This window comes from Gossypium hirsutum, chromosome A05, assembly GCF_007990345.1.
Source record: "Gossypium hirsutum isolate 1008001.06 chromosome A05, Gossypium_hirsutum_v2.1, whole genome shotgun sequence".
Classification (NCBI taxonomy): Eukaryota; Viridiplantae; Streptophyta; class Magnoliopsida; order Malvales; family Malvaceae; genus Gossypium; species Gossypium hirsutum.
In genome coordinates, this window is record NC_053428.1 from 18,667,231 (window position 1) to 18,686,579 (window position 19,349).

Here is a 19,349-nt window from a genome sequence, read left to right on the forward strand (position 1 = left end):
GAATCTTGAGCACACCATCTATATCATATTTTGTGTATAGTGACATAATTTGGTATCTAAGATAATTCTTGATGTATAATTATGGTCATAATGATAACAAAATGACCACAAAATGTTATCTTATATATAAGATAATTCTTAACACATAATTATGCATGTGGTGTAATAACTTATATAATTAACTTAAATTATGATTACAAAATGATTCGATTCAATTTAACTCGATCGAATACTAATCCTAATTATTTTAGTGTGATATGTTAAGGGACTAAGACCCACAGCTAATTACAGCCAGAAAAAAAAAATCATCTCTCTACTCTATCCCCCCCCTCACAATCTCTCTCTCTCTCTCTCTCTCTCTCTCTCTCTCTCTCTGCGTCGGTCTCCGTTTCCCTTTACTTTCCCCAGATCCGATGAAACCAAAAAAGACATCCCCAAAACCCCAATTTTAAACACCCCCAGCCCCCTCCCATATGGATTATTATTATTCCCTATTCATACTTTCTGATTTATAAAAGAAAAACCCATCTTTATCTTTTTTTTTTCTTGCTCCCTCATTTCATTTCCCAAAATTTTACCTTTACCATTTTGCATTTGCAATTCCCTAACCCTAGAGGAGAAGGGGGGAAAAGAAGGTAGAGAAAATGGCGACGAGAGGGAGTAGATCAGAAAAGGTGAAGAGGATTTTCCAGCAATTCGACACGAACCGAGATGGGGGTCTTAATAGGGATGAAATGGCAGCGTTAGTCGTCGCTGTTAACCCCAGAGTCAAGTTTAGCGACGAACAAATTAACGCCATTCTCGACGAAGTATTTCGAACCTATGGGGAGTTCATTGACGGCGAAAAGGGGTTAACTTATGACGGTTTGTTGAGAACTTACGACGACGGAGCCGGTGACGTGGACCGTGACTTCGACGCGCTGGGGCTCGAGCTCAATTTCGACGAAAACAAAGGCGCATCCATCGTGTCCGAAGCATCGTCGTCGTCGATTGCGGATGAGAGAGTAATAGAGTCGCAGAAGAAGCAACGGACGGCGGCGTGGGCAGTGTCGCCGCATCACGGGATAGTTTTCGACGACACGTGGAAGCTCGTTGATGATTTGGAGATTTTGCTCAAGAGGTTGAAAGCAAAGCAAGCGAAAGACGCGAAATTTAGAAATGATAATTTTGATGCGTATTCAGATGCCGGGTGGTCTAGGGAATTAGGAGCCTCTGCAGAGCTTTCAGAGAAAAGGGTATATTGGGAAGAATCAGGGCCTGATTATGCACTTTTTGTTAAAGAATTGGGAGCTTTAAGGAGTAGAGCTGATGGCGCAAGGTCAAGAGAAGAAGCATTTGATGGACACATGGCAATTGGGAGGGTCTTATATGAGCACCAGTTGTTTAAAGAAGCTTTGATATGTTTCAAAAGGTCTTGCGAATTACAGCCAATGGATGTCAGGCCACATTTCAGAGCCGGGAATTGTTTGTATGTGTTAGGGAAGTCCAAAGAAGCTAAAGAAGAGTTTCTGTTGGCTTTGGAATCAGCTGAGGCTGGTGGGAACCAATGGGGTTACTTGCTTCCTCAAATTTATGTCAATCTTGGGATTGCTCTTGAAGGAGAAGGTATGGTTTTAAGTGCTTGTGAGTATTATAGGGAAGCTGCTATTCTTTGCCCTACTCATTATAGAGCTTTGAAACTTTTGGGTAGTGCTCTTTTTGGGGTAGGGGAATATAGGGCAGCTGTAAAGGCTTTAGAAGAGGCTATTTTTATGAAACCAGATTATGCTGATGCACATTGTGATTTAGCCTCAGCTTTGCATGGTATGGGTGAGGATGAGAGGGCAATTGAAGTTTTCCAGAAAGCTATTGATTTGAAACCAGGTCATGTTGACGCTCTATACAATCTAGGTGGGCTTTATATGGACTTGGGTAGGTTTCAGAGAGCTTCTGAGATGTACACTAGGGTTTTAGCTGTGTGGCCGAATCATTGGCGGGCACAGCTCAATAAGGCTGTATCCTTGTTGGGGGCCGGAGAAACTGAAGAAGCTAAGAAAGCTTTGAAGGAGGCCTTAAAAATGACAAATAGGGTTGAGTTAAATGATGCCATATACCATCTGAAGCAGCTACAGAAGAAGAAAGTCAAGACTAACGGTGGTAGCAATGGGGAGGCGGCTTTTGTAATAGTGGATCCCTCAAAATTCAAGACTTTGGGTGAGAAGACTACACTGAGGCAGGATTTAGGAAATGCTCTTCAAATTAGGGCTTTCCAGAGACTTACTAGATTGAACCGATGTGAAGTGGATCTTTTGAAGAAAGAAATGAGTGAAACTGATGTACCAGTCTCCTATTCTGGTAGCGGTGGTCCTCAGAAATCCATACGCAAGCCTAATTTGGAAGAAGTTCTACGCAAATTACTTAATTTTCTAAAACCTGAAACCTTCCAAGGAGCTGTCAAAGCTATAAATGAGAAAATCCTCTCAGTCTTGGATGAAACAGGATCGGGAAGGGTGGACTTGGGCATGTTTTATGCTGTTCTTGCGCCCCTTTGTAGTGGACCTCCAGATAACCGAAAAAGGATCGCCTTTGATGCACTCTTATGGCGACCTGTAAATGAAGGTGGTTCTCATATTAGAAAGGTAGATGCAGTTCAGTACATCAAATTGTTGAGGGCTATATTTATCCCTTCTCATGGAGTTAGTGAAATGCTGGAAGTTCATGGAGAAACAGATACCTCAATGGTATCTTTCAATGAGTTTCTTGTCATGTTCAATGATCCTGATTGGGGCTTTGGTATCTTGTCCACTTTCCTGAAGTTAGAAACTGGAGATAGGAATCGTCATGAACACCATGTCTGCTCAGTTTGCCGTTACCCAATTATCGGTTCTCGCTTTAAAGAAGTAAAGTCTCATTTTAGTCTTTGTAATCAATGCTACAGTGAGGGGAAGGTTCCCCCTAACTTTAAACAAGATGAATATAAATTCAAGGAGTATGGGAAGGAAGCTGAAGCAATGAAAGATAAGTGCTTGTGCTTTAATTTGCAATCCCGCAAAGATCCATAGCTAGTTGGTTTTAAAGTCTTTTGCTAATCTTGTACCATTCCATCGTATTATTTTAGGCATCCCGTGTGCATTGTGCAATATACAGTTCATCAATATGTTCAGTGGCCGTGTCATGCTTTTGTGTAATAACCGTTTTCAAGTGATGGCTCTGAAATATCCCTGTTTCATAATAGTTGTTGTAGAGTATTTTTACTCTTCTGTTTTGGGGGGGAAAATTTGAGATGATGTATATTTGAGATTATTACACTGTAACTTCTGCTTCTGCTTCCTTTTTTTTTCCCTTGGTGGTGTTGAATTTTCCAGGAGAAATTTCAATGGAGAAACAAACGTTATGTTTCTATTGGGCAAAAAAGATGTTATCCTTTGGGGATGCAGAGCATTAATTCTGCTCAGACTATTCAGCTGAAGTAGTTGATACTAATTGATGAATTGTGATTATTGTTTTGCCTACTTGACTCTTGTTGAGTATCCATTGTTAATTTAGAATAACCCCAATTGTCCTTTTATATATGACTACTGAATACATCATTGGTGATTGCAGGCCCAGCAATAGAAGATAACTAAAATGCTTTAAGGAAGAGTTGGTGAAACTCATTCCTGTTTTTTCAGTTCGACAGTCTTAATTTAAGCATATAGAGCTCCATCAATAAATAAAAGTATAGTGGAAAATATCCCAAGCCGGTTTTGCCATTGTTGTAAGTGCTAAATACCAGTAGTTAATGCTCATGAATGGGAGATTTGACTTTACAAAATCATCATTCCAGCGGATAACAGTAATTACAGGGTACAAGAACAACACCCCGTATTAACAACTGTTATATGAGCTTCTATGTTCTGATATTCATTGCTTTCTGAAGAGAGGCTTTTATTGTGTTGCCAGCAGTAATTTCAATTTGCTAAAGAGTATGATTGTTATATATTGATATCTGCATTCAATGTAAAGAAAATATGAATAAATTATCAATTATTCCATTTTTATGTCCAAAAAAAATTATTCCATTTTAATATAAAGTTATTACCATAAATCATGTATTAACTGAGAGTTTCCTTAGGAGCAGCTCCACCGAGTGACCTGGAGCGCACTGAGTCAACTTTATAAATCAGTTATTTAAGTGGAAAACTTGCCATAGTGGTTCAGAGCCCCATCAGATCAAACATACATGCATATTCTGATACTTAAAGATGAAATCTGAGCAAATTTTTGTATACCCTTTTCTTATTTCCTATTCGGCATTTATATATATATAAAGATCTAAGATTTTCATTAAAAAAATTAAGATTGAGGGCCTTAATCTGTTGGTAGTTGCAAGTAACTGTAAATCATTCAAATCAAACATCAGCAGTACAGCAGCATTAAATTTTCATTTCGTGGTTTCCTTTCTTTGGCCCTTCATTATTATTACAAGACTTTTAATGGTAGCGCTATAGTGGAAGCTCTCAACTCTCAAGGATGGGGCAGTGAGGACATCTGACAGCAGTTGTAGGGATGCCATCATTAGTCCTGACTTTGAGAAAGAGGGCAGGTAATACAGTTGACCTATGCAGATTTAAAGTGTCTTTGTCCTTTTTTATGTTATTGAATTACAGTAACAATAATAAATATATTTTGAAGTAGTGGAAGGATTTCATCAAGAACCCTCCACCCCTCATATGTCGCAATTAATCTTGCAGAAGATATGAGACAATTTTTAGGTTACCTTCCATTTGGGGGAATACTCCAGTTTCAATTATTGAATACTAAGGTCAAACCAACCACTTGCCTCTGTCGTTTAATGTTTTTCTTTTTATCCTTTTTGTGTGTGTGTGTGTGTGTCGGTTTTTCTCGCCGCGTTCAAATGCATAATTCCAAAAACTAAATTGCTTATTCCACTAACGAAACTTGTGCCGAGAACTTGGGATGGGAAAACATGTATATGTCCATCAACACTGACCTTGCACTCACATCTAACTCAAACTGCTGGTGACGCTTAGTAAAACCGATGATAGCTTATACTCAATAAATAATTCACTCCCAGGATGTTAATGGGCCAGTCTTCCTATCTTGGGATGACAAAGTAAATGTTAAGACAACTTGATATGTCAGGACAACCTGGTCCAAACCCCAGTAAGAGAATTGCAAACAAACGCAGTTCAGGCTTCAGCCCAACTTAGATGGAACGTGAAAGAAAAAGTACTGAAACTAATCTACTCTTTATATATAATAATGATAATAAACTCCAACCAAAATCCTGACACTTTGAGTGGTCTCCCAACTTGCTCTTTTGTTCAATCGTGTGTGTGTGTCTCTCTCTCATCTCATCGTTTTCAGTTTGTCTGAGAATCAAGCAAAGCAATCCATGTTTTGGAGTTAGGACAAGCACTAGATGGCTGGTGGTTAGAGTTAGGACAAGCACTAGATGGGGTGGTTTGAGCCTGAATCTGAATTAGTGAGTGCCAGATCACTTTTTGGAATATTTTATTTCGGATATGAAGTTGGAGGCATGATGGCACCACCGCTCTGAAATCAATTTGTTATGTATCTTGTGAGGAATACGTATTTACAAGCAAGATTATGGTATCCCCACAACTGTTATTTACTCCACTGCTTTTTTCCATTCCCCAAACTTCAGGGTGAAGCAAGTTTGTCTGGTAAGGAGGAGATTGAGAAATTTTCAGAAAAATAATGAAATACCAAAATTGTCATATGTTTCCTAGATTGCTCTTGTTGAGGTGTAATTTAAAGCGAAAACTTGAACAGGCTAGTGGATGCTATTTGGTTGGTTTGTTTTATTACCAATGTTCAACTCTGCTCAGCTTTTAAACATCCTTAACTACATCAATTCTCTTGGTCCTTTTTCAACTATATTTTCATTTTCCAGCTCTCATCAGATTAGTGCTTGTTATTAATTTCCACCTTTCCATCAAAAAGATCGTTTTTTGATCATTGCATTTGGGAAAAAAAAAAGCTGAAAAACTTTTCGATAGTCGATGAATGTCAATGAACATAGCCGCCTTAATAGATCGGTGCCACTATGCAAACAATCAACAAACAGACCCTAAACATACTTTCAATGTTTCTTCAACCTTCCAAAGAAGCCAACAAAACTGATGAACCCGGCGCTCGAATATGGCTAAGTGTTCACTAAATCGAGTCCATGGCACGTTGCACTTCTGCTTTCCCTTATACTTATATAATCAGGATTTAGGATACACTGATATTATTCTAATTATGTATCTTAGTTCTCACATGTGCAAGTGGGCGAGGGTGAATTCTGAGGCTTCCGGCATGCGCTAGTCACATTACAAGTGGGGACAAAGTGTGTCCTAAGGCATCTCAAACTTTACCACTTTTTGGAAGAAAACAAGTAGCAATTGGTTGTTTTGGGTTTTCCTTAAGATCTGGGTCAAAGTGGGACCAAATGTAGCTGTAGTTAAACTTTCATACAAACCCAAGTATGTATATATAGGTCGAGCAGGTTTAGGCAACAGTTGCATCTTAGTAGACATCGAAGGATGGGGACATCTGTAAAAGGTTACTGGGTCGTCGTCCTTTTCGTAGCAGTGGCGGTTGTTAGGCTGAGAGGCGATGACTTGGTAAATGGTACTGCTGCTCAAGCTCAAGGCAATACCAACTCTTCCTCACCCTCAGTTCATCTCAAGCTTCCCCCAGGTAAAGACAATGTTGAAGCAAGCAATATAAGTTCCACTGAAGTTGTGCTCAACAACAACAAAAATAGAGGACCTTACAATAGAGGTGTTGGTCGTGGGGGAGGTGGAGGTGGTGGCGGCGGGGGTGGAGGTGGAGGAGGAGGAGGTGGCGGTGGCGGGTACGGATGGGGATGGGGTGGAGGAGGTGGTGGGGGAGGAGGAGGGGGAGGGGGAGGAGGCGGGGGGTGGGGATGGGGAGGAGGAGGTGGTGGTTGGTATAAATGGGGATGTGGAGGAAGAACAGCAGGAAAAGGCAATGGAAGAGGAAGAGATAAAGGCAGCATTGGCAGAAATCAAGCGCATAGGAAGAGAGTTTTCAATAAGGAGGATTATAAGATGGGAGAGTTTGCTCAATGCACGGTTAGAGGCAGGTGCAGAGGCATGAGGTTGGATTGCCCCCTTCATTGTGGTGGACCTTGCGTCTATGACTGCCAACATATGTGCAAAGCTCACTGCAGACGCCCATGATCTCATCTAATTCAAATTCTTCAATAACCTTTCTCATTTATATATACGTTTGTTTCTAATCAGCATGGAGAAAAGTGATGGTTTGAAGATTTTTAAACTAATTAATGTTTGTTTGATTCCATCTTGGATTAATCTTTGAGTTGCTTGCAATTTGATGGACCTGAGACTTTCTGTGTGCTTTTTTTCTTGTAACTGGCTTGTGTTTCAGTGGAAAACCTTAGTGGATGAAAATAGCAGAAACTTTATTTAAGCGTTTAAAAAGCTCATTCACCTTATCTTTAAAGCCTCAACCAGTCATTTCCAATTAAGCCTTCATAGAACTTGTTGGACCCGTAGTAAAGCAGAAACTTTTTGGAGCAAAACAGATTTTGGGCTATTGGAGGCACATGTCTCAACTAAAATATACAAACCCATTTATCCACTACACTCCTTTAAGCTACTTATTTTTCTCTCTTTTTTACTGAGGTATAAATAATGTTTTAGTATTTTGGTAATGTTTGATTTTTTGATTTTATATTTAATAATTTAAAGTTCATATAATATTATTTATCAAAAAATATAATAATTATATTTATTTTTAATCATTTTAAAAAATATTAATAATATATTTTAATATGGTTGAATGAAAGTAATATGAACTTATATATTATATTATTAGTGTATCAAATACAAATTTATTTTTTTAATTAGATAAGTATAAATTTGTATGCATAAATAAATAATATATAATAAGATCCGATAAAAAACAGTATATAATAAAATAAGAAATAACCTACGCTAATACAACATAGAATCTAACACTTTTATTTATACTAGATTATAGCATATTTTTATTTGTATTTATAAAAAGTTAATATAAATAATGAGATTTAGTTAAATGATAAAATACAAATATTGAAAACTATAGAAGTTTGGATTCAAATTTTATTATATAAAATAAAATATCTTCATTATCATCCAACTAACTGAATTGATATTCGATTTGATTTATGATATCAATATATATAAACATTTAATATATAATACATATTAAATATTATTTAAAAAATAACAATTAATTCAAATCGATATATTGCGGATATCAATACATACTAATATCGATAATAAATAAATAAAACAATCACCGTTTCAATACTAACTACCGTCATAAAAAGCAATTGAAACAAGCCTACATCCGGCACCATCTTTGCTTGTCTAGTGGGCGAAATCGACCACTACAACGCTGAGATGAAAGAAGATGGCTAATGATCCAAAACAGCCATAATCAAGCAAATTAAGATCTTGATGTGATATTTCATCCAAGTAACATGTAAAAGTCATTTGAGCCCACCACAAGAGTCAACAAAAAAGTAATAAAGTTACGATTAAAGTTGCTCGTGATTAGTAACAAATTCGGATCCAACCTAATATATTAGTATATTTTTATTTTTATTCAAGTTTAATTTGATTGAGTGTAAAATTGTAGTCTAATTTATTTATATTTACAAAAGATTAATCTAAACTCGTTTTAGATTCATTCATATTATTTTTTTAAATATTTATATTATTTTAATTTAATATTTACTAGTTTTATATATTTTTTATTTATTAATTTTTTATATAATTATTTTACTATTATTTTAATATTTATATTAAAATAATATTATATATTTAGTATATATTTATTTTTTATATATTATAAATTATATAATATATAAAAATAATATAATATAATATATTATAAACTTAAAAGCTGACTAGACTAAACTAAAATTTTAAATATTCAAACTCAAACTCATACTTTAAACTAATCTATTTTTTAAATATAATATTTTTACCTACACTTTCAAATTTTAAGCCGACTTCGTGCTCAACTCCCCTACGAATTAGCTTAGGTAGGTTGAGGTTTGGGTGGTCTAGACAAAGAAAACCTTTCGGCTCCCCCAAGCAGTCCACATATTGACCCAGCAGTCGTCAATTTTGAACTGTGACTTTCTACTTTTATCCCATCATCACAAAGTACGTTCATAGTGTAAAAACAAGACCAGACTAGAAATAGAAATTATTTCATATTTTAAAGAAGATATTATTTCTGACTATTCATTTTTTATTTATAAAATTTAGAAAGTTCGTGCATGAATTGCCGTATCTAGAATAGGGACCTCCTTAGGATGTGGTCGGCCCACCAGCCGATAATGCAGGCTGCTTTAGGACAAAACCAGAGCATCCCTTTTTGCCTGCCCCTACCCCTAGCCCTGGCCCCACCCTCCTTTCCTTATCCGATCCCATCATCAGTTTATCATAAACTATCATCTATCTTCTTCCTCTTATTCCCTTCTCATGATGTGGGTCGCTCTGTCAGTTTCCATTCTTATTGACATGATACATCTCCCCGACCAAAAGGAAAGGGCAGAGATTACTTTACTTTGTTCCCATGAATGTTTGTTACTTGAGACAATTCACTTATAGGTTCTGTTGAGATTTTTTTTTGATAACGATATGCCATCCCTGCTGTTAGATTCTAGTTTTTTAAATTGGGTTTTTATTTTTATTTTTCATAGTTTCGCCCTATACGTTTTTGTTTGTAAAAGTAAATAAATTTTTGCATTAATATTTACGAAGTCGTTGCATTCTGCAAGTACACAAGGGGTAAAAGAAAGAAAGTGCTACAAACGAAACCGGCTCTATTAGAGTAGGGGGGAAAGGTAAACATCACACTGAAATCTAAATTAGCAAGAAATGAGAAAATGCAAAGAAAGGGCAATGATGTTGTCCAAGTATAAGAGAAGTTGAAGTTTTTGTACTTTGAAAATCTGATCCTACCAGAGACGCTTAGATCTCTTGGAGCTAGTGGATTGAGGGCTGATCCAAGGAACTGTAAAGGAATCATCTACCCGTCTCCTGTTAGCTTTCATGCCTATAATTTCGTCTGTCTCCTTCAACCCGATTTGCCCTCCCATTTGTGAAGAATATTGGGGAGGATACAAGGAATATGGTGATTGGGGAACCAAAAGCCCCAAACTTTCTGGTGAGGAAGTAGTCATATTGCTCTCAAGATCAGCATCAAGGAACGGCAACATACAATCATCACTCTGAAAACCAAAAAGAAAACAAAATTATTCAGATCCAAAAGAAAAAAATCACATCATTCATAAACACAACTTAATAAAAGGGAACATATCATTCTGTGTCATGACGTTAGTGGTAAGAAAGGGAAACAATAGATCAATGCAAACCTTACAGAAACCAAAGGAAGGTGAAGAGGAATCAAGAAAATCTTCGACGTGCCACCCTGGGAGCATCTCTATCAAGTATTCCGATATGCTACTCGTTGAACCACCCTCTACACTTGCTAACAAGTCATCTCCACCGCTCTTGTTATTTGTTACTGCAGCAGATGTTGTACTGATTGATGAAGATTTAGCAAGCGAAGTTCGATTTAAATTTGAAGTAGAAGCAGAGACAGAGTTCTTGACCGATTGTTGAGACTTGAATTCAGGAACAGAATGGCCAACGTTGGATAAAGAAGCGACTGAGGATGAAGAAGAGGATGTGTAGATAGCGGTGGTAGGAGAGAGTTTAACCCCTGTAAGAAGAAACCTGTTATGTTTCTTGGTATGTTCGTTTGCCGCATGAATTGGAACATCACAATCTCTGCACAGAATTGCTCTGTCTTGCTGACAGAACAAGAAAGCTCGTTTCTCCTATCAAAGAAAAAACAAACCCAAAATCAATCGATCTGCACGCCAACTGCCACATCTACACTGTAACTAAACCCAGAGAGCAAAAAAGGGAAGAAAGTACCTGACAGATATCGCAAAGAGGGACTTGCCTAGAAGAGGAAGGATGGAGAAGGGAAAAGCGTTGGTGCTTAGAGGCAAGCTTGTTGGCGTGGTGAACTCGGTGGTCGCAGGCGTCGCACAGGGCGGCTTCGTCGGCGGTGCAGAACACCGAGGCCTCCTCTTTGTTACAGACATCGCACTGGATCTTCATCTGTTTGTTGATCTTTTGCACCAATCAGATCACTCTTGGTCCCCTGAAAGAGTCTAGATGAGCTGGAATGAAGAAGGGTTTATAAGCATATGTGTTGGAGTAAATGGTAAGAGTTTACAGTTTAGAAATGAATAGATTATTTTTGACAAGCTGAGTATTCATATTTCGGATGCTGTAAGAAAGTGGGAGACACGGAAATATAATAATAATTTCGTCAATACTTTGTCTTTAAAATGTTTTTAAATTATTTCATGCTAGCAATCTAATTATGATATATAATTTTTTTTTTTTTGAATTTTTTTTTATTTCTTAAGCCATCTACTGAATTAGGTATCTAATCTTTCACTTTATGTAGGTAGAATAGATTATTTTTTTTAATTTTAATATATAATATTTTTTTAAAAGAAAAAGATAAGAGTGGGTAATCACTTATTATTTTAGTAACTTTTTAAAAATACATTTAAATTTATTATACATATAATAATATATTATCTAACTTATATAATATTAAAATTCTCATGCGGATGTTACAAATAATAATCCATTTAGTATGAGTTTGTAAAATGAAAAAGATGCTGGAATGAAATTATGACATGATTTATTTATCTAAGTTAGTAATCCACCAAATTTCTCAATACCATATTGTACTATTTTATTGACTTAATTACCTTATTTCTATGGTCAATTTTTTTTAGCAAAGTTGATTAATGAAAGCAATGGGAAATCAGAATTCTTATCTTTCTTATTATCTGGACAACATGACAGATATCAACCAGCTCCAGTATAGACACTAAAATGTATTTTCTGTTGAACATTTAATTGTATAAAATGATGGGCAAATTTTAAATTTAAGACTAATACTCTATTTTGTCTCTCATCTTTTGAAATTTTATTAATTTAAGAAAGATTTATATTTTATATATTATTAGTATATGGGGATGCATTTATAGTCTTTTTTTTTATATTTTGTTTACTTTCTTTTTATGTATTCAAAGACATGAATAAGTTAGAAATAAGTAAAATGAGATAGAAATTTCATAATTAATGAATTCAGTTCATTTGGAAGGAATAATATTAAATGGTTGAATCACCATACATATGAATTTCCAGTAAAGGAAAAGGGGACCACACTCTCACCACTAGCCTAGTTTTGTCACTTACGCAATTAAGCCATTTCTTTCTTTTCTTTTTTCCGAATCTTATTTTATAGGGATAATTATAATGTTAAATGATGATATGAAAAAAATAATTCAGAAAACAAATTATACGAAAAACGATATTCTTTTTGTCCTTTAAAAGGCTGACAAAGTAAATTCAATATGGTCATAATTAGTTGGTCAATAGGAAAATAAAGGAAATATTTCCTACTCGTAGATATAGCATATAGAGAGATGCTTCTGTTTCTCTATCAAAATATAATTATAAATATATGTTTAATGAAATAAAATCAATTTAATATAAAGTATCAATAAATTAAAAATCAAAATAAAATCTACATAAAACAACTGTTTATCATAAAATTAATGATTATCATACGATAATTGTACATATAGTAAAATTTAATCACCAAACTAGAGGTGATTATGGGCCGGGTCGGGCCGAGCTCAAATAAAATTTTAGGCCGGGCTCGGACCGGCCCAAAATATGGGCCTAAAATTTTGTCCAAGCCCAGCCTGAAATAAAATTACTGAGCCCGAGCCCGGCCCGGCCCGGCCCATATTAATTTTTTTTCTTATTTCATTAAATAAAAAAATTTAAAAATATAATAAATCAAATATATTTAAAAACATAAAAATAAATATTAAAACAAATAAAAATAATACTAAAACAATTCTTAAAACAATACACAAATTAACAATATAATAAAAAATAGTTATATTAAAAATTTAAAATAATTAAAAATAAAATAAAAAATATATATTAATATATAATTCGGACCGGGCCGGGCCTGGCCCGGGCCAAAAAACTCTTACCCGAGGCCCGGCCCGTTTTTTAAACGGGCCTCGTTTTTTTGCCCAAGCCCATTTTTCAGGCCTATATTTTTACCCAAACCCTCCCATTTTTCGGGCAGGCCTTCGGGTCGGGCCGGGCCGCCCAGCCCATGATCAGCTCTAGTCACCAAACACAATAAAACACCATAATTTTAACACGTGCATACTATATTACTATGCATAAATTCGACATACAAATTGATTTCATATCTTAGGGATTTATGAGCACTATGTTGATGGCTTTGTTGGAGATTTAATTAATTATTATAATTAGGAAATGATTATATCAAATAATGACGTTATATGATCTATATTCATTTTTAATCATTTAATGACATACCAGTTATTAATAATATTTTATTAATGATTTATAAATTAAATGTAAGTGTTTATTCTTATCATATGTTTTGATTTTCAAAAATTCAACTAGATAAAAAAATAGTAATTAAAGCAGTGTAAGGTATTAAAAAAATGCATGTTGTTGAGGGTTGTGACTTTGACCTTTTAAATTGTGAACTAAAAATAAGGGCTACCGCCTAAGGAAATGGGAAAAGTACCAAGTTACTTTCTTTCAAAGAATAAAGTTATTTGAGCTATGAAGCATACGTATTTCTCATTAGTATTTGTACATAGGGAGATATCTTGGGGAAAATCACAGGATTTACAATTTCAAGGATTTCTTTCAACTTAAAAATAGCAAGCGAAAAGTGGAGGTCGAACATCGTTAATGTGATCGGTACCACCTCATATATATGGAGAAGTTGTGTCCGCTAATGGGCGACCATTCCATTTTGATTCCACAAAACACTAAGGATAATTTTATATTTTTCTTTAATTTCTCCCCCATATCTCGTTTGTAAGATTATTTTTAATAATAAAATTATTAAAATATGAGATTATTAATTACATTATTTTGTTTAATTTATTTAATCGGAATATGAAATTTTAATATCGAAATAGAAGATTTTTAAGAGTTTATTTTATGAAATTGTCACCGTCATAAAATCTATCTTCTTATTTTTCGTAAAATTACAATAATTCTTATTTTGTATTAAAATTCGACAGGGTTGAGAGGCTTTTAAGGAGTTGGATTGGGCACCTCCGAAGGATGATGGGTTAGTTTAAACTGTGACGGGTTGGTAAGAGGTAATGAGGGTTGGCATCGGCTGGGGGGTGCTGGGGGATCGTTTTGGAAATTGGATGTTGGGGTACTCGCGGTTTTTAGGTTCTTGTTCCATCTTGAGGCTGAGTTGTGGGGGGTACTCAAGGGGCTTACTGTGGCTTGGGGCATGGGGGTTCGTCGACTTGAGGTAAACTGTGATAGAGCTATGGTGGTGCAGCTGTTATCGGTACAGCAGGGAAATAATAGTAGTTTGCTATTGGTTCGGAACATTAGATCATTCTGTAACAGCCTTGGGAGGTGTCGTTCAAACACGTCTACAGGGAAGCAAACCAACTAGTGGATGGAATGGCGAAATTATCTCACACGCACAATCTGACGTTGATGCAGTTTAAGCATCCCCCGACGCATCTGTGGAGTATTTTTCTCCATGAATCAGTGGTTATTCAACTGCTAAAAAAATTTATATATTAAGAAGTGTATATATAACTTTGAAATAAATTTAAAAAATCCATAGTTATAATAATTAATTAAAAGTTGTTACATCACCAAAAATTGACTCTTAAAATTTTTAGAACTCAAAACAATTATTTCAAATAATATAATAATTAATAATAAATAGGTGGTAAAATAGTTTTTGAAAATGAAACTCCTTCTTAGACTTGTATATTTATTTAAAAAAGGATAAAATTGACAAAAGTAATAAAAATGAAAGGTAAAATTATCAAAACTTTAATATTTCATTTAGAAATTTAAAATTACTTAAAGAAGATGTGTTATTAAAATTATTCTTTATATCTCAAAATCTTAGAAAATATTAAATAATATTATATTTCGCTAAATTTAATATCTAGAATAACCAAGCAAATCCACCTAAATTTGATTTTATAATTCTCTAATATTTTCTTTTTCCCATCTCTTTCGCTATCCCGTACAAAGATGGTGGAGATCTTAAAAAAAAAAGGGAACAACCAGAAGCCTCCCACGTGCCCCCGTCCTTGGAAAAGGGTCTAAACTGTAATTCGATTTAATCTGTAAGAAAGTATTGACACCTTGTACTTACAGATGATAACCCAAGCAAAAAAGTTAAAAATTTGTTTTAAGTCTAGTTCCAATAAAAAAAGTTAGAACCTGGGCCTTACCTGGCCAGTTTACATTAAAATTTTATATTATATTTTTACATAATTTTTAAATATATATAATAAATAAAAAATACTAAAAATATTAAAATAAATATTTCCGAATAAATTAAAAATAAATTTTAAAAAATATGTATACTTAAAAATATTAAGATAGATGTAACTTACCAAGAAAATATCTTTAAAATAATAACAAAATTAACAATAAAATAAGTGTTACACAATATCCAAACAATAACAACAAAATAGTAGCAATATAATAGTGAAATTGTTAAAAATCAGGAGAAAATAACAAGAAAAATATCATTAAAATACAAAAAAAAAAGTTTTTTTTTTGCTATTTAGTGAATTTGGGCCGAGCCAGGCTCAGGAAAAAATGTCTTACCCAAGGCCTGGCCTGTTTTTAAAACCGGCTTATATTTTTTTTCAAATCCTTTCACTTTTCGAGCGGGCCTTCGGATCAAGCCAAGAGACCTAGCCAATGAGTAGGTCTAGTCGTACTAAACATGGTATTTTTTTTTTGCATTATAGGTTAATGGTTAAATCTTAGATTTTGGTCTTGATTTAATTTTTTATATTTTAATTTAATTCTTGTATTTTTATAATTTATTAATTAATTTAAAAAGTTTATAGCATTATGTTTTTTTTATTAAAATAGTATATAATTATATATAATTTAAATGCCTTAAGAGTCTTCAATATTGACATGTAATTTTCATTTCATTTGAGTTTGTCTTATTTCTTTTTATAATGATTAAATTTTAGTTTTGGCTTTTATACTATGTGGGAATTCAAGAGTTACTCTATATGCTTTAATCTTTTTATATAATTTAGTTTTTCTAATTTATAATGTTATTAGTTAGTTTAGATAGTTAATATTGTTAATTATTTCAACCACAATGTTAAAGTTAATTTTTCTTAAAAATACTATAGCCAAAAAAAAAATTATCATAACAAATTCGAACGAGTTTTTTCTTTAGATCCTAATCATTATTCTTATTATTACATGTCTACAAAGTGAATTTTTTTTTTAAATTTCAAAATGCCATTTTAGTAAATTTAATATAATAATGTTAACAACGGTAATAACTTGACTTGAATTTTTCAATTTGAAAAAAATAAAGGGACTAAATTAGTTAAAATAAAAGTAATGGACTAAATTCTAAATGTACAAAGTATATAGAGACTTAAAGCATATTTTAATATTTAATTTTTTACTCTATACAAACAAATAATCAAACCCAACGAGAGAACGTAAAATTATACTAGTTAATTTTAATTTGAATGTACTAAATCATATTAGAATTATTTAACTAAATCGTATTAGAATTATTTAATTATTACTTTAATTTTTAATTTAATATACTATTTTTTATTGAATTTATGGAAAATAATTTTTAATTTAATACTTTTTTACCCTTTAACTGCAAGTTTCCTTATTTTAATATTGTTTTAATGTGTTTCTTTAATTATCATATGTAATGGAATTAATCTTATGTTTAGGTAAATAATTATTAAAAAAGAAAAGAAAAGAAAAGAAATGATGTATATTTATTTTGTTTAGATAGAATTAATTAGTAAAAGAATAATTAAAATGTTGGTTTAGTTAAATTGTGAAAAGTAAAAAAATGATTAATTATAATTATTTTTTTAATTATATCATTTTTATAACATAACTCATGTAAATAATTATATCCATTTATTGTTTTGTCATATTTGTAGTATTTTATATGATATTATTTTAAGCGTCGCATTTTGTTGTAGTGTATATACACCGTGATTTTAAGAACTTTTGTCCACAATGAAGAAGGAAGTTTGGAGTTGCTAAGTGTACTCCGTACCATATCTATACCATATTTATTAATATACGATTTCTTCTCTGTTACACCATTTTGATCTGGTGTGTCTGACAAGGTGTTCTGAGTTATAATACCTTGCTCTTGAAAAGAATTAGCGAATGGACCAATTGCTTCCCCAATTCTAGTGTATCTACTATGATATTCTCCACCTTTATTTGATCTCATGATTTTAATTTGTTTTTCTCATTATCTTTCTACCTCTGCTTTAAATATTTTAAAAGCATCCTACGCTTCATCCTTGTTGTGAAGCAAGTCGAGATACATGTATCGCAAGTAGTCATTTATGAAGGTGATAAAATATTTATTATCATGTAAACTCATATCAGGAAAACAAATATTAGCACGTATGATTTCTAATAATTCAGTACTTGTAACATCCCTAACCCATATATGTCGCCGGAATAGGGTTACGAAGCATTACCATAATATACAGAACAAATACAGACATTTCATATTATTTAACATTCATGTCAGAAATTATTCATAAAGTCCCTTATATGAGCCCTGAAGGCCCAAAACATACATTAGAAACAGGTTGGGACTACACTGGACACTCAGAGAATTTTTCACAAAATCTCAAAATTTTTACAAGGTGCAAGTGACAAACGCCCATGTCATAGGCCATGTGGGCATTCGAAATAGGGCACACAGCCTTGTCCCAGCCCATGCCCGTACCCGTGTAACTCTCTGACCTGGGTCACATGGTCAAGTCACACGTCCGTGTGCTAGGCCGTGTATATGTTCAGGGGTCACACGGCCAAGACACACGCCCGTATGCCAGGCTGTGTGATCAATTCTGAGTATTCTATTTTGAAATTTTAAAGATGCAAGGGACACACGGCCGAGTCACATGCCCATGTGCTAGGCCGTGTGTCACACACGACTGAGACACACGCCCGTGTCTCTGCCCGTGTGGACAAAATAAGTTCATTTCTAAGCCATATTTCTTACCCTTTTGGTCTTTCACCTACATTAACATTTTAACACATTCAATAACCAATCTAAAACATTTAAACTAAACCCAAAACCAAGTCATAATCATGTCATATACCTCATTTCTCAACATTCAAATTTACCATATTAATCAAAACATCTATTTGCTTACTTATATCAACTATACTATCTCATCTCATACATTAATATGCCTATAACTCGGGATGCTCCGAAGAGCTATTAACAGCAAGCTCGCAAGAACCATATAACGGGAAGCTCGAGAGGGCTAGTAACGGGATGCTCTTTCGAGCTATGGTGTGTCCACAACATATGCAGGACCACAACTAATTCGGGGAATCCTGTATCCATTGCATTTCATTTATTCAATTGGGACTTGATATTTGTCAAACGTTGTCGGATATAATATTAATTTTCATATTCATAGCAACAATACAATCACATACACAACATCCAATTCAAGTATATAAATATACACTGTAACACCCCGTACCCGAGACCGTTGCCGGAGTCGGACACGAGGGGTTCACAGACTAAATTTACTTACTATCACAGTCCATTTTAAAAATTTCTAGGCAGTTGGCTAACTGTGTCACTGTCACCTTAAAAATCATATCTTGAGTTCCAAAACTCGAAAATCAGTTTCGTAATTTTTCCCTGAAATAGACTCATATGTCCATCTACAGATTTTTTCTAGAAATTTTGGTCAGGCCAATTAGTACAGTTTATTAGTTAAAGTCTCCCCTGTTATAGGGTGCAACTACACTGACCTTCATGCATTACGACTTGGATATCTCCCTGTACAGGGTTTCAATACTGATTCCGTTTGTTTCTATAGAAACTAGACTCGAAAAGGAATCTATACATATATGGCATGACTTTAATTATCTCTGGTTAATTTATAATGAATTTCCAAAGTCGGAACATGGAATCCAGAAACTGTTCTGGCCCTGTCTCACGAAAACTTTAACATCTCATAATATACTGTTCATATGGACGTTTCGTTTCCTTCCTATGAAAATAGATTCATCAAGGTTCGATTGCATAATTTATCCACTATTTAATTTCATTCCTACTATTTTTAGTGATTTTTCACATCCACATCACTGCTGCTGCCAGCA

At 34.0% G+C, this 19,349-nt stretch overlaps 3 protein-coding genes across 3 annotated transcripts; 2 read left to right on the forward strand and 1 right to left on the reverse strand.

Annotated features, from left to right (window-relative positions):
* The first annotated feature begins 283 nt into the window (after positions 1 to 283).
* LOC107941585 (uncharacterized TPR repeat-containing protein At1g05150) lies at positions 284 to 3,491 on the forward strand. Its single transcript, XM_016875152.2, has one exon. The coding sequence runs from the start codon at positions 645 to 647 to the stop codon at positions 3,039 to 3,041; it is 2,397 nt and encodes a 798-aa protein (XP_016730641.1). The 5' UTR covers positions 284 to 644; the 3' UTR covers positions 3,042 to 3,491.
* A 3,042-nt stretch (positions 3,492 to 6,533) lies between these two features.
* LOC121228876 (probable H/ACA ribonucleoprotein complex subunit 1) lies at positions 6,534 to 7,196 on the forward strand. Its single transcript, XM_041111887.1, has one exon. It carries the CDS (start codon positions 6,534 to 6,536, stop codon positions 7,194 to 7,196), a length of 663 nt encoding a protein of 220 aa, XP_040967821.1.
* A 2,570-nt stretch (positions 7,197 to 9,766) lies between these two features.
* LOC107941587 (B-box zinc finger protein 21) lies at positions 9,767 to 11,414 on the reverse strand. The gene is made up of 3 exons (XM_016875154.2): positions 10,980 to 11,414; positions 10,412 to 10,879; positions 9,767 to 10,267 (listed from the first exon to the last, which is right to left on the reverse strand). Exons 1-3 carry the CDS (start codon positions 11,166 to 11,168, stop codon positions 9,995 to 9,997), a joined length of 930 nt encoding a protein of 309 aa, XP_016730643.1. The 5' UTR covers positions 11,169 to 11,414; the 3' UTR covers positions 9,767 to 9,994.
* Between the last annotated feature and the right edge of the window lie 7,935 nt (positions 11,415 to 19,349).